Genomic DNA, 14,295 nt, shown 5'->3' with positions numbered 1-14,295 from the left:
TGAGCTAAAGGGCCTGTGACACCACTTCGGGGGCAATTCCGCACCACTGCGCAGGTGCGGAATTACTGTCACCCCCGCCCCGCATTGTTTGTATGGGAGAGCGGAAGGGGAGCTGCAATTACACCTTTCCCCCAAGAGGTGGTGCCAAAAGCGAGGACAGCTGCTCACGGCCGGGAGCTGCCAGCCGAGGTGAGGGAGAGGGAGGCTTCCACACAGCGCCCTGCCCGCGGGGCAGGTGAGGAGACTCGGAGTATGGGGGTGTGGACAGAGTGGGGCACACAGGGCTGCTGGGGGGTCACACAGACGGGTTCAGAAGGGCTAGTGGGGGGAGAACAAGCAGGGGCACAGGAACTGGTGGGGTGATAACACTGAGGCAAGGGCTGAATGGGAGTGGGGGTGCAGGAACAGATGGGGGAGTGGGGATGGCTGAATGGGGGTGCAGGGGCAGCTATGCCTGGCTGAATGGAGAGTGGGGGTGCAGGGCCACATGGGGAGAGGGGTAGATGTGCCTGACTTAACGGGAGAGGTTAGGGGTCAGACAAGGTCTGCATGGGGGAGGATCCCTAACAACCCCCCTCCTCCAAAAAAAACCTGTTCCATACTTCTCCCATCCACTCCAAACAACCCTCCAGGTTCACTCCCAGGCTCCTTCTCAGCAATTACTTCCCTCTCTCTCAGCTCCTCTGTTACCCCTGACTTCCCCAAGTTGCTTCTGACCAGTGCAGGAAATGTTTCTGTATTGTTATAATAATTAATCCCTCTCTGCTATTTAAATGTGTGTAAAGGATTGAAAACTGAATGGTATTTTTAGATGTCTAATAGAAACACACTCACAGTGAAAATATTTCCTTTTGCTGAAGGAAGGGAAGTGTAAACACATTTAGAGGAGGTCTGTAAAACTAGAAAGTACACAGCTGGAGGGGAACTGTGATTTTGGAACCTCTGCTTTTTATTGAAAAAAACCATTCACGAGTCTACTGGCCACTTCGCTGAGTATTATTTCTGAAAGTTGTTTGGGAGCTAAAACAGAAACTGTTGTGCAATTATGGAGTTGCTATTACAACTCTGTAACATTTGGAGATACTATTGTCCAAATCTAAGCTCGTGAACTGTCCCTTTCTTATCTCTGAATTGGATCTGAGTTGGGACTTTTCAAAGTCTCCTATATATTAGGAAAGATAGATAAAAACCCTCTTCTCCACTGCCTCATTTCACTATCTCCTTCTTTCCCCTTCATCCTTCCTACAAATGAATTTTTGAATTAAGGAGGCAATATGGTCTCATGGAAGAGCCTCAGATTGGATTCAGCAGATCTAGCTCTGTTGCCATCTCTGCTACTGACTTACTGTGGGAGCTTTGATAAGCCATTTAACCATTCTGTGCCTTGGTTTCTCTATGAAAGGCAGATGATAATATTACCCACATCTGAAAAATGAATTAAGACCTATGGATGAAAAGTTCTAACTATTATTATTAAAGAGGGTAAAAAGAATAAACTGACAGTCTGTGTTAAATAGCAGACATTTAAAACAGCAGAGAGGGATCAATTATTATAACTAGTCAACAAATTAAAAACAAAAACTAATCACCTTAAGCTCGGCAAAGAGATATTTGAGGCTAGTACTAAGGAAAGCATTAGAACTATAAGAAAGCAGGATAGCAATGGAACTAACTGCAAAGGGAAACTGTGAAATTGTTTTCACTAGAGATATTCAAGGTTAGGCTTGACTGTCTGTAGGTTCAGGGATAATTAAATAAGATTGTGAACTCAGAGTATTAACAGTAGGTGGCATATGTTGTCTGTAATGATAAAGAAACATACCTTCCCTAGCAGGTTGTTGTATTTGGAAAGTCACTGTCGGAGAAAAACTGAGTTCTCACTATTTTTGTTTAGGTGCAGCAAGTCAGAGGCTTTATTATTAACTCTCACATGTGCAGAGGAGAGAGCAAGTAGGTCTCTCTCTGGTAACTAATTACAGCAAGCATTTATACCTTTCATTACAGAAATAATGAGGGACAGCTGCATTTTGTTTATACATAGGCCATCTTGATATCTTATTTTCTTACTTGTTTTGACTCTTGCCTACATACAATTAGTTTCTATACCTTATCTACACAAGGTCTTCTACACCTTATCTATACTGAGGTCACAATGACTTCTTACACAGCTCTTTCTCACCCGTCTCACACAATCCTCACACAATCCTCGCTTCTACAAATCTCGCGTTATCAGGGTTATCAGGGTCACAGCTAGCTTGACTCTTGCTAACAAAGACTGTCTCTTGCTAACGAAGCCTGACTCTTGCTAACAACCATCATGCATTGCAGTTCCCTTCTGTCAGTTCTTTTCTCTGCTTCCACAACCCCCCCCTTTTGTACTTCTAGTACAACAAACATTCTCAAATCTCTATTTGCATCAAGTCCTGGACTTCAGATTCTAAATTAGATGCTTCAACCTTAGGGGTTTTGATTGGATGCAATGATAATGCATGATTAGCATGAACATGAAAGGTATTACTATTATTACGTCTTTTACAACAACAATAACATAATCCTAAACTAACTAATAACAATACAAGCAATAACATTCCCATAGCAATACTATAATGGGGTTGTTGTACAGCCTTTGTCATAAAGCACAATACATCATATTTAGTACATAAGGTAGATACTCTATAAGCAGTGTGAAAGGCATACTTTTCTACTTGATATACATTTTGAAGCATGTGAATTTGCCCTTGTACCTCAGAGATTTTCTGAATCTCAGGTAACAATGAAAGCAAGTTTTGAAATCTATCAGATAGTAAGCTAGTCCAATTAAAGGGTATCTGGAACCTAAGGGCTACTTGAAAAACTCTATCTGCAGGCCAGTAAATGATATGATTGCCTGCAGTGGTAGTGAGATTAAAATGTATGTCTTGTGATATGGTGTCATTAACATACACACAGCTATCATTAGCTTGGAAGAGTAAGTGTCCTGTCAGGGTAGTTCCTTGTCCCCTACCCTCCCAGCAAACGTAGTCATAGACAGTGACAACTTCTCCTGGCTTCAGTTTACGTGTACACTGAAGCTGTGGGGGTTCTAATGGCCAAAATGTCCACAGGTTACCTAACCCCATCCAAATGTCAGGTGTAATCCTAGGAGCACTAACTAAAAATCGATTGGGCATACCAGGTGGTCTAATTTCCCAGATGTCTCGATGAATTACCCAATCCCATATGCATCCTCCCCATGGACCCGGCAGGATACGGTATGTGGGAGCCCACACCCCCTGTACCGGTCCATATGCTTGGAAGGAGCACTGAGAACGTCCACACTTCCACCCAGAAAGTTTCCAAGTATGTCTCCATGGCCACAGGTCAGATGGCACTCCTGACGTGTCTGTAAGGGCAGTGGGCCAAGCCTGGTGCTCTAGATCATTCCGAATGGCCATTAGCTGGTCATTCAAGAAATCCTGAATCTCTGAGCATGCTAGATCCCACTGCAATGCCTTCCCAGCCTCAGTGATATTCAATACCATCTCTGTCAGTAACTTCTGGGTCATAGAACTAAGGGCCGAGATAACATGTAACTCACCAACTCCAGCCTGTACCTGGGTTAGTTGTGCTCCAGAAACAAGGCCTATGGCCTTCTCTAGTTGGCCCAATTTCTCATCATTGGAATGTGTAGTACTGTTTGTATCTGGATAAGTTACAGTGGTGGTGGCAAGGGTCAAGGGACTAGTGGTTGGTGTAGTCTTTGTGGTGGCAAGGCGTTTTTGATATTTATCATCTGAAAGCCAATTAGGGAGGGCAGTGCATCCTGAAGGTATCTGTCCATAAGCACAAAGCCCTGATCCTGGAAAGAATCCACCCCACCACTGGACCCCACATTCCCAGGAACGTTCCCCACAGTTCCCTCCTTGCCAATAAACAATACTTCGTTTCTTCCACCAGGGCCAGTTCTTAATGTCCTTTGTAGTTAGAAAGTTCTGGACTTTGGTGGTTTCAGCAGAGCGAGTGTTTCTTCTTTTCTTCTTCAAAAACAGTTGTGATTCACCATAATACCGGGGAGAGGTTACTAGCACTTCACCCTGTACTGGTGTGATTCCTGTAAAAGAATTCAAAGGCACAGTAGATCTGTCAGTGGACAAGGGAGAGGTTACTAGCACTTCACCTTGTCCTCTTTCCCTGCTGTCCAGGAGGCACAGCAGAGTTAGCAGGAGAAATAGGCTGATCAGCAGCTGGAGAATCCTCTCCAGGCGGAGGGGTCTTTTTGCAGTGCGAAGCATGGGTCCAGGTGGGCAGTCCTTGGCACTTCACAGCAGTGTTAGTGGTTAACAGGACTTGGAAAGGGCCTTTCCAGCGTGGAGCCAAGGCAGTCTTTCGCTGATGGACCTTTATGTAGACCCAGTCTCCTGGTTCCAGCGAGTGGCAGGGCTGCACAGGATCCTTGGGTAGTGCTTCTTTCACCTGTGTATAGAAAGACTTAACACATTTCATTAGTGCCTGACAATACTTAAGCATTGTGTCATCCATTAAATGAATGTCCATCTGAGCTAGGGTTAGTGGGGGCGCAGTTGGTAGTCTCATCGGGCGCCCTGTCAGAATCTCATGAGGGCTGAGTCCAGTCTTTCGATTGGGAGTGGCCCTCATACTCATTAGTGCCAGAGGAAGGGCATCTGGCCACTTCAAGTTTGTTTCAGCACAAATCTTGGCCAGTTTATTTTTCAGAATTCCATTCTGGCGTTCCACTGTTCCAGCAGACTGCGGATGGTGGGGACAGTGAAGGTTGTGTTGAGTCTGCAAAGCTGCACATAACTCCTTTACAATCTGTCCAGTAAAATGAGTTCCACGGTCACTGTTGATACTCACAGGGATGCCAAATCGTGGTACAAAATCTTTAAGCAGAAGTTTCACAACAGTCCTGGCATCTGCTTTCCTGCAGGGAAAAGCTTCAACCCAATTTGAAAATACATCCACCAAAACCAATACATATTCATAGCCACAACATTTAGACAGTTGAATAAAATCAATCTGAATATTTACAAAAGGTCCCCAAGGGGGAGGGGGAGCTGCCTGCCTAACTTTAACAGCTTTACCAATGTTATGCTGCTGACAAATCACACATTGTTGACAGTAGTGATGTGCAATGACTGGGAACCCGAACGCACACCAATCTCGGTTAACCGCAGCAACCATCCCCCCTTTGCTCACGTGAGCCATTCCGTGGTATACACGAGCAAGATAGGGCATTAGCATCTTCGGTGCAACCAGGCGACCAGCTGGGGCACGCCAAAGATGGTCAGGGTGTAGAATACAGCCATTAGCACTCCAAAAACGTTTCTCAGCTGCCGATGCAGCTTCCTGGATCTTGGCCAGATCCTCAAGGGAGGCTAGTGGAGGCTGTTCAATCAAAGCACAAGTATATTCAGCCTGAGGTGCAGAAAGGGCCGCTGCTTTGGCTGCAGAGTCTGCCAAAGCATTTCCACGGGTAACTTCATCACGAGGGGTCTGGTGAGCTGTACATTTCACGACAGCTATAGCTTTGGGCAATAAAAGAGCATCTAAAAGAGCAGAGACATACAGACTGTTCTTAATAGGAGAACCAGTGGATGTAAGAAAACCTCTATACTTCCAGAGCAACCCATAATCATGTACCACTCCAAAAGCATAACGAGAGTCTGTATAGATTGTAACTGCTTGATCCTGAGCGAGAATGCAGGCTCGAGTTAAAGCCACAAGTTCGGCCACTTGAGCAGAAAACACAGAAGGAAGGAAAGCACTTTCAATAACAGCATGTGCAGAACACACAGCATAACCAGCAACCAATTTGCCCTTAGAATCTCGCAAGCACGAACCATCTACAAAGTAAATAAGATCAGGATTTTGCAAAGGCACATCTAGTAAATCATCTCTTGGACGAGAGAGAACCGATGTCACAGACACACAGTCATGTGGGTCTCCGTCTTTGGGCCCAGGCAACAAGGAGGCAGGATTTAGAACAGGGCAACGAGCCAAAGTAATATGAGATGAAGACAACAAGACAAGCTCATATTTTGTAAGACGAGAAGTGGATAGATGCTGTGTCTTAGATTTTAACAAGAGAGCAGCCACAGCATGAGGAACAGCAACAATCAAAGGAGATCCTAAGACAATAGATTCAGATACCTGAACAGCAAGAGCTGCTGCAGCTACAGCACGCAGGCAAGGGGGAAATCCAGCTGCCACAGCGTCTAGGGCAGTACTGTAATAAGCAATGGGACGGTGTTTGTCTCCGTGCCTTTGCGTTAATACAGCCAAAGCAAACCCATTACGCTCATAACAGAAAAGAGTGAATGGTTTAGCATAATCAGGAAGTCCCAGGGCTGGTGCACTGGACAGACTTTGCTTGATAGCAACAAAAGCTTGTTCAGCCTCTGGAGACCAAGGAAGAGGCTCAGGGGTACCTGACTTAGTCAGATCCTGTAAGGGTTTAATCATTGTTGCATAGCCTAAAATCCATTGTCTACAGTACCCAGTCATGCCAAGAAAAGTACGCATTTGAGAAATAGTTCCAGGCCTCTTAAAGGAACCTGGAGTGCATGTGCCACACTTCTAGTAAGATAACGGGTACTTTCCTCAGAGGGATTAGAATCAGGGGAGCTACTGGGAGGCTCAGAATCACCTCTTTGTGGTGAAGAGGAGGCTTCTCTCCCAGGGGAAGAGAGAACAATGTGTGCAGCTGATACATGCGGTGGTGAAACTGGCACTGCCGGGTGAGATTCGTTAGCAGACCCAGGCTGTGCAGGGGGAGGAGGCAGCACGGGCTGCTGCTGCTGCTGAATGTTACTGAAGAAATCTAAAATATCCTCAGCAGTTTCCTCCTCACTGTCAGACCTAACTAATTGGGGATAAAGGGGAGCAGAAGGAATTGCTTGAACAGGATTAGGATACACAGGAGCAGAAGGAATCGCTCTAGGGGTTAAACAGCTGGATGCCTTGCATTTAAGCTGTAAATGTTGCACTTGGGCTTTTAACTTTTCCTGGGAGTCCTTTAGACTCCGCACTCGAGACTCGTGGAGTCTCTTTGTTGCTTCCTCCCACCAACAGACAAATTGCTCCCACTGTGTATCAAAGGCTTTTGGTGAAGCCAGAGTTTCTTTAAGGTATTTAAGTTTGTCTAAATCAAAGGTACCTTCTAGTGGACATTGTTTAGATGGATTTGCACGCGTGTAAAGATTCCAATTATCTAAATACCTGCAGGTTTTCGGGCCATAATGTACGTACATGAAATAAGCTGGGGTACCCTTAGGGGGTGAGAGGGAAGACTTAGACTGTCCCCCACCCATTTTCCAATCACACACTCAAAGGGGGAAGGATACCCTGTCCGCGCTAGCAGCTCATAAACTAAGGATCTCTCCCTACAGGGTATTCACACAGGAGTGACTAACGAGGATAGCCATGACCCCCTACACCTCCCTTCAGCAAAGAGCGTCGGCTAATCTCAGAGAGAAAGCGCCGCTTACTCTGTTGCATCCAGTGAGATGGTCAGACTGTCAGTGGCTCACACGGAGAGGAAAAGGGGAGGGAAGATGGGTGCACACACTCCTAGACCCAGGTAGCCTCCTCGCCGGACGATGCCAGGCCGAGTCAACCTACATGGGTCGGATCTCCTAAAGATCCTCTAGTTACCGGGCTTGCGTTAGAGTAGTTCTGGTCACGAGCCAAAAGACTTCGCAGAGTACTCTGGGCGTCTTCCGGTAACACTCAATTCACACTGTGTACACACACACACACACACACACACACAGACTACACACACCAACATACCAAGGCCTTATACCAGGTACTACTCCTGAGTACCTCCAGGTACTATTCCCAAGTACCTTGATGCATCACTTGAGGCGGTAAAAACCCCTCTTGAGGCAGTAACAACTCCTCAATACAGGTGCAAACCCTATGCACCTAGCATATGCTTACAGGGGGCGGCAAACAATTCCCCTATTACGCCGCTCAGCATCTGACCTTGCTGCACAGTCAATAAGTTCGGATGGCGTGAGCCCAACAGGGGCAGACGGCCCCACGGACAGTCCTCCTCCGACACCCCAATAGAGATTTCAAAAGGTCTCTTACCTCTATTGTGGCGCCATGGGGTTCGAAGGGGAACGATCCGTAGCAGCTGCCGTTGCCTCAGTGGGCGTTGCCATCCCGGACGAGCCCCCAAATTGTCGGAGAAAAACTGAGTTCTCACTATTTTTGTTTAGGTGCAGCAAGTCAGAGGCTTTATTATTAACTCTCACATGTGCAGAGGAGAGAGCAAGTAGGTCTCTCTCTGGTAACTAATTACAGCAAGCATTTATACCTTTCATTACAGAAATAATGAGGGACAGCTGCATTTTGTTTATACATAGGCCATCTTGATATCTTATTTTCTTACTTGTTTTGACTCTTGCCTACATACAATTAGTTTCTATACCTTATCTACACAAGGTCTTCTACACCTTATCTATACTGAGGTCACAATGACTTCTTACACAGCTCTTTCTCACCCGTCTCACACAATCCTCACACAATCCTCACACAATCCTCACACAATCCTCGCTTCTACAAATCTCGCGTTATCAGGGTTATCAGGGTCACAGCTAGCTTGACTCTTGCTAACAAAGACTGTCTCTTGCTAACGAAGCCTGACTCTTGCTAACAACCATCATGCATTGCAGTTCCCTTCTGTCAGTTCTTTTCTCTGCTTCCACATCACTTTTGAGAGACAATAGTTACAGAACTCCTTATCAGGAGGCTCATTGATAGTGTTGAAGCGTTTAGACCTGCTACATTAAAGTTCAGAATTCTGAGCTGATTTATATTCCAGACAGTCCCATTGGTTAGTATAGTATTTGGCTCATACCATTTAGATCATTTCAGCCAGATTTTCTGGTAACATTGGTCTCCAATTTTGTGTTTACAATATTCAGGATTAATTTAGGCCACCTCACGTAAGTACAAGATTGTGTCTGAAAATCAGGAAGTTAAATGTCTTGGGGGTACGTCCATACAGCAGGTAGCGATCGATTTATCGGGGATTGATATCGTGTCTCGTTAAGACGCGATATATCGATCCCCGAACGCGCTCCCCGTCGACTCCGGAACTCCACCGGAGCAAGCAGCGGTAGCGGAGTCGACAGGGGAGCCGTGGCTGTCGATCCCACGCCGTGAGGACGGGAGGTAAGTTGGGATAAGATACGTCGACTTCAGCTACAGTATTCCCGTAGCTGAAGTTGCATATCTTATCGCCACCCCTTCTCCCCCAGTGTAGACCAGGCCTAAGTGGCACAAATTATGCCTGCAAATAATTACCAGTGCAAAACTGTACCTAGAAATTTCAGGTACAAAGCTAGGTTGAAAATGTGTCACTTTCCTAAATGGCAGTAGTTTTTTAAAACGTAGTTTTAAAAACTGCTTTTGATGCCACTCTTATTTTTACAGTACTTTTTTAAACAGACTTTTCAAAGCTAATTGTATTTACTGGCATAAAACTCCCTTGCTAAATGACCGCATATTTTTCCTGTCTCTTGTGGTCAATTATGAATCACTATTCCATCCTAAAATTTTGGGATATGGCCAAAGAGGTCAAGAGGGAGAACTGCAGATTCATAGAGGATGGGGTTTGACCATCCTCTTTGCCCCCTTCCTACCTGTAAGAAGGGTAAGGAAGTGGAAACGATAGAGAAGGGTAGTTAGCATTGAACCAGAGTCCCAGTTTGTTGTTAGGAGAATTGTGTTGATAAAGGAGCTGTCTTAAAGACAAAATAAAATAAAAAAAGTGTTCTAAGCTCTTGGGGTTCTTGCAAGAGTAATAGTATTAATTCTGATCAAATTCCAGTTTGCATGATTACATTTTGCCTCTCTAAAACTGTCCATGTAATTTATATTGGACATTTTTCTTTACTTTATCATCTATAAAATTAATGCATTGTTGATGGTGTAGAAATCAAGGGTCCTGCAATGAAGTTTGACATCACTATATCTACAAAGATATAGCGGCCTGAGAATAAGGTCATGGAGAAAACACAAGGTGTATTGGAAAGAGATAGGTTTGGTTACATTCCTTCCTATCACCACCTGAAAAAAATGTATTTGGTTCAATTTGGGGATGTGCAAAATTTCAGGCTAGTAATTATTTTGCCTGGAGCACTTCTCCACTCTCTAGTGTCAGCTCACTCAGAAAAGTATTTGTAGCATATTAATATGCCTGAGTAAACCTCAAGTTCAACAATCTATGTCACCTCCCCTGGAACCTGGTGATAACTCACGTTGCTTGGAACCCAGTGTCACTGTGAATGAAACTCCATTTGGCATTGCATTGTTAGAAAACTGGAACTTTACCAGCTTTAAATAATATGCTGACTGTCTAATAATATTGTGCTAACAGCAGATAAGACTCATAGTTGCTTACTAAATATTTTCCATTGCTCAAGAAGTAAGGTCACCCTCTCCTAGTTTACAATACTTTCTTTTCTTCTTTGTTTTACATTAATTTAAAAAATAATGAGCAGAGTACTACATTATATAGGCACTGTACTTCCTTGGCATAGGACTAGAAAATTATCCAAGGAAAAAATCTATTAGCTTGTGAGATATGCCCCTACCCATATCTATATGGTAGTGATATTAGAAGGAGTGTTAGCATAGCTTTCAGAATCTTGCAATTTGTTCCTGCATTTATTCATTTATTTGTTTATGCATGTCTGAGACAGAAACAACAGTAAGAAATGTAGTGTAAAGTTCAGTAACAAGAGGCATAGTAAGCGAGAGGTATAGTGTGTTGAATGCTGGGGATACTGAACTGAGAAGAGTTCTCCTTTAAGTAGCAGGCAATGAAGGCTGAGAACTGTTGTTATAATTGAGGAATTCAGAGAAAGATGGAGTGCTTAAGAATCAGGGAAAGCCATACATAACTGTGAAAGGGCAGTAAAATGGAGGTGTTTACCAGTTAGTTACCCCTGACCAGACCCAAGAGGGAAGCAAGGTGAGAAGAGGAAGAGGAGGAAGGGAGAAGAGAAGTATGGTGGCTCAACTGACTACTCATTGCTCTCTACCACACAGTGTGCTCAAGAGCCACATTCCGACAGGGTATATGCAGGTGCAACTCCATTAAGATCTTAATATGTCTCAAAAACTTTTACAGACAGACTAAGAATAGATTGTTTTTCCAAAACACACAAATGCAGATGTTCTAACTCAGTAGTTCTCAACCTTTCCAGGCTACTATGTCCCTTTCAGGAGTCTGATTGGTCTTGTTCCAAAGTTCACCTCACTTAAAAACTACTTGCTTACCAAATCAGACATAAAAATATAAAAGTGTCACAGCACACTGTTACTGAAAAATTGCTTATGTACTCATTCTTATCATATAATTATAAAATAAGTCAATTAGAATATAAATATTGTACTTGTATTTCAGAATATAGAGCAATATAAAAAAGTCATTGTCCATATAAAATTTTATTTTGTACTGACTTTGCTAGTGCTTTTTATGTAGCCTGTTGTTAAACTAGACAAATATCTATATGAGTTGATGTATCCCCTGGAAGACCTGCACACTCCCAAGTGTACATGTACCCCTGGTGCAGAACCACTGAATAAAAGCTCAGCTAAGCTTTTTAATACTACAGTAGCAGTGAAGCTGCTGAACCTTATCCTAGTTTGTGAGGGTAGTTTTCCTATAAATAAGGTATACTGAACAGGCATAGAAGGTAATTACTTCATGCCGATTAAACAAAGATTCATGCTTTTACTGGTATACGTGAGATCCTACCAATTTCATGGTGATAGGATTTTAAAAATTGTAAATTTAATTATTTCAGATATTGAAATCTGAAATGTTATAGTGTTGTAACTGTAGGTGTCCTGACTCAAAAAGGAGTTGAGGGGGGGTTGCAGTACTGCTACTGTTATTTCTGCACTGCCCCAGTTTGAGAAACTCTGGTCTCCCCCTGTGAAATCTGTATAATATAGGGTAAAAGCATACATCTTCATCATCTGGACCCATGGGAAGGAGACCCTGGAAGAATTCCACCATGATTTCAACAGCTTCCATCCCACCATCAACCTCAGCCTGGACCAATCTACACGGGAGGTCCACTTCCTAGACACCACCATACAAATAAGCGATGGCCACATTAACACCACCCTATACCGAAAACCCACCGACCGCTATGCCTACCTTCATGCCTCCAGCTTCCACCCCGGTCACACCACACGATCCATCGTCTACAGCCAAGCACCGAGGTACAATTGCATCTGCTCCAACCCCTCAGACAGAGACCAATACCTACAAGATCTTCACCAAGCATTCTCAAAACTACGATACCCACACAAGGAAATAAAGAAACAAATCAACAGAGCCAGACGTGTACCCAGAAGCCTCCTGCTACAAGACAGGCCCAGAAGAGAAACCAACAGAACTCCACTGGCCATCACCTACGGTCCTCAGCTTAAACCTCTCCAGCGCATCATCAGTGATCTACAACCAATCCTGGACAATGATCCCTCACTTTCACAGACCTTGGGAGGCAGGCCAGTCCTCGCCCACAGACAACCTGCCAACCTTAAGCATATTCTCACCAACAACCACGCACCGCACCATAACAACTCTAACTCAGGAACCAACCCATGCAACAAACCTCGATGCCAACTCTGCCCACATATCTACACCAGCAACACCATCACAGGACCTAACCAGATCAGCTACATCATCACCGGCTCATTCACCTGCACGTCCACCAATGTTATATATGCCATCATATGCCAGCAATGCCCCTCTGCTATGTACATTGGCCAAACTGGACAGTCACTAAGCAAGAGGATAAATGGACACAAGTCAGATATCAGGAATGGCAATATACAAAAACCTGTAGGAGAACATTTCAACCTCCCTGGCCAACAATGGCAGATGTAAAGGTAGCCATCTTACAGCAAAAAAACCTTCAGGACCAGACTCCAAAGAGAAACTGCTGAGCTCCAGTTCATTTGCAAATTTGACACCATCAGATCAGGATTAAACAAAGACTGTGAATGGCTATCCAACTACAGAACTCCTCCCTTGGTGTTCACACCTCAACTGCTAGCAGAGCACCTCACCCTCCCTGACTGAACTAACCTCATTATCTCCATACTGATTTATACCTGCCTCTGGAGATTTCCATTACTTGCATCTGAAGAAGTGAGGTTCTTACCCACGAAAGCTTATGCTCCCAATACTTCTGTTAGTCTCAAAGGTGCCACAGGACCCTCTGTTGCTTTTTAAGAAATTAATTAACTTGCATTTCATATTCTTTCATGTTTCATAACAGTAGGCAGTTCCCCCAGTCGCTTTAGCTAGAATTTCTCCTGCACCCACAGCTGTTCAGCAAGTTCTGTACTATTAGTTTGCTGACATCCACCCCAGAGGTTGACTGGATTTAGTGGTGTGGCACATTTTTATGCAATATAGTCTGTAAAGTGCTTTGGGGAAGAAAGGTGCTATCAAAATATAAAACATTGTTATTATACAGGAGCATTGTTTGTTTCTAGAAACCAAAATCTTTGTATGGAACCGACTTTTAGTTATCACTGAGTATGGGGTCAAATTTTCCAAAATGGCCTCTGACTTTGCATTTGTAATGTTGCATGCACGCATAACAACTTGATTTGCACGGGTAAAATAATTCACTGCAGGTGAAAATGTGGAGGCTGGATTAGGATTGCTTTAAAAATCACTGAGTTCTAAACACATTTTCAATCCTGAACAAATACGTGATCTCCCCAAATCACCTGTCACATAACACAATGTAACTAGACAGTGAGCTCAGTATCATCTTGTACCTCCTATCCTGGAGTTGCCAGCGCCCAGACTTGATGCCTTCCAAGGCACACCATAAGTATTACTTGTTTTCCCATTGCATTCCTTGGGGTGGGATTGAGTAGATTGACAGGAGGGGGGAGGATGGAATATAGCTTGCTGTGACAATAAGAAGGTTTTAGGAAGTCAGTCTAATATTTTAAAGTTGCAAATAAACACCACCCTCTGTTCTAAATAAACAACACCCTAGGCAGTCATAGGATAAGAGAGAAGGTCCTCTTATGGGTCAGTAACTGGTTAAAAGATAGGAAACAAAGGGTGGGAATAAATGGTCAGTTTTCACAGTGGAGAGAGATAAATAGGGGGGGTCCCCCAAGGATCTGTAGTTGGAACAGTGCTGTTGAACATATTCAGAGATGATCTGGAAAAAGGTGTAAAGAGTAATTAGTTTGCAGATGACACAAAATTACTCAAGATAGTTAAGCCCGAAGATG

General features: G+C 44.0%; 1 protein-coding gene across 1 annotated transcript; it reads left to right on the top strand.

The window, feature by feature from the left end:
- Positions 1–92: 92 nt before the first annotated feature.
- Positions 93–13,511, top strand: LOC128842336 (uncharacterized). Its single transcript, XM_054038271.1, has 2 exons — positions 93–235; positions 11,977–13,511. Exons 1-2 carry the CDS (start codon positions 93–95, stop codon positions 12,917–12,919), a joined length of 1,086 nt encoding a protein of 361 aa, XP_053894246.1. The 3' UTR covers positions 12,920–13,511.
- The last annotated feature ends 784 nt before the right edge of the window (positions 13,512–14,295 follow it).

Source organism: Malaclemys terrapin, chromosome 1 (assembly GCF_027887155.1).
Source record: "Malaclemys terrapin pileata isolate rMalTer1 chromosome 1, rMalTer1.hap1, whole genome shotgun sequence".
Lineage (NCBI taxonomy): Eukaryota > Metazoa > Chordata > Testudines > Emydidae > Malaclemys > Malaclemys terrapin.
Note: the sequence above shows the minus strand (reverse complement) of the source record. Positions and strands in the feature narration are given on the sequence as shown.

What these genes read in the sequence shown, in the direction of transcription:
- LOC128842336 (XM_054038271.1), top strand. Translation starts at nt 93, where the DNA reads ATGGGAGAGCGGAAGGGGAGCTGCAATTACACCTTTCCCCCAAGAGGT. An exon ending in GCGCCCTGCCCGCGGGGCAG is followed by an intron (nt 236 to 11,976) that starts GTGAGGAGACTC and finishes TGTATAATATAG; the next exon opens with GGTAAAAGCATACATCTTCA.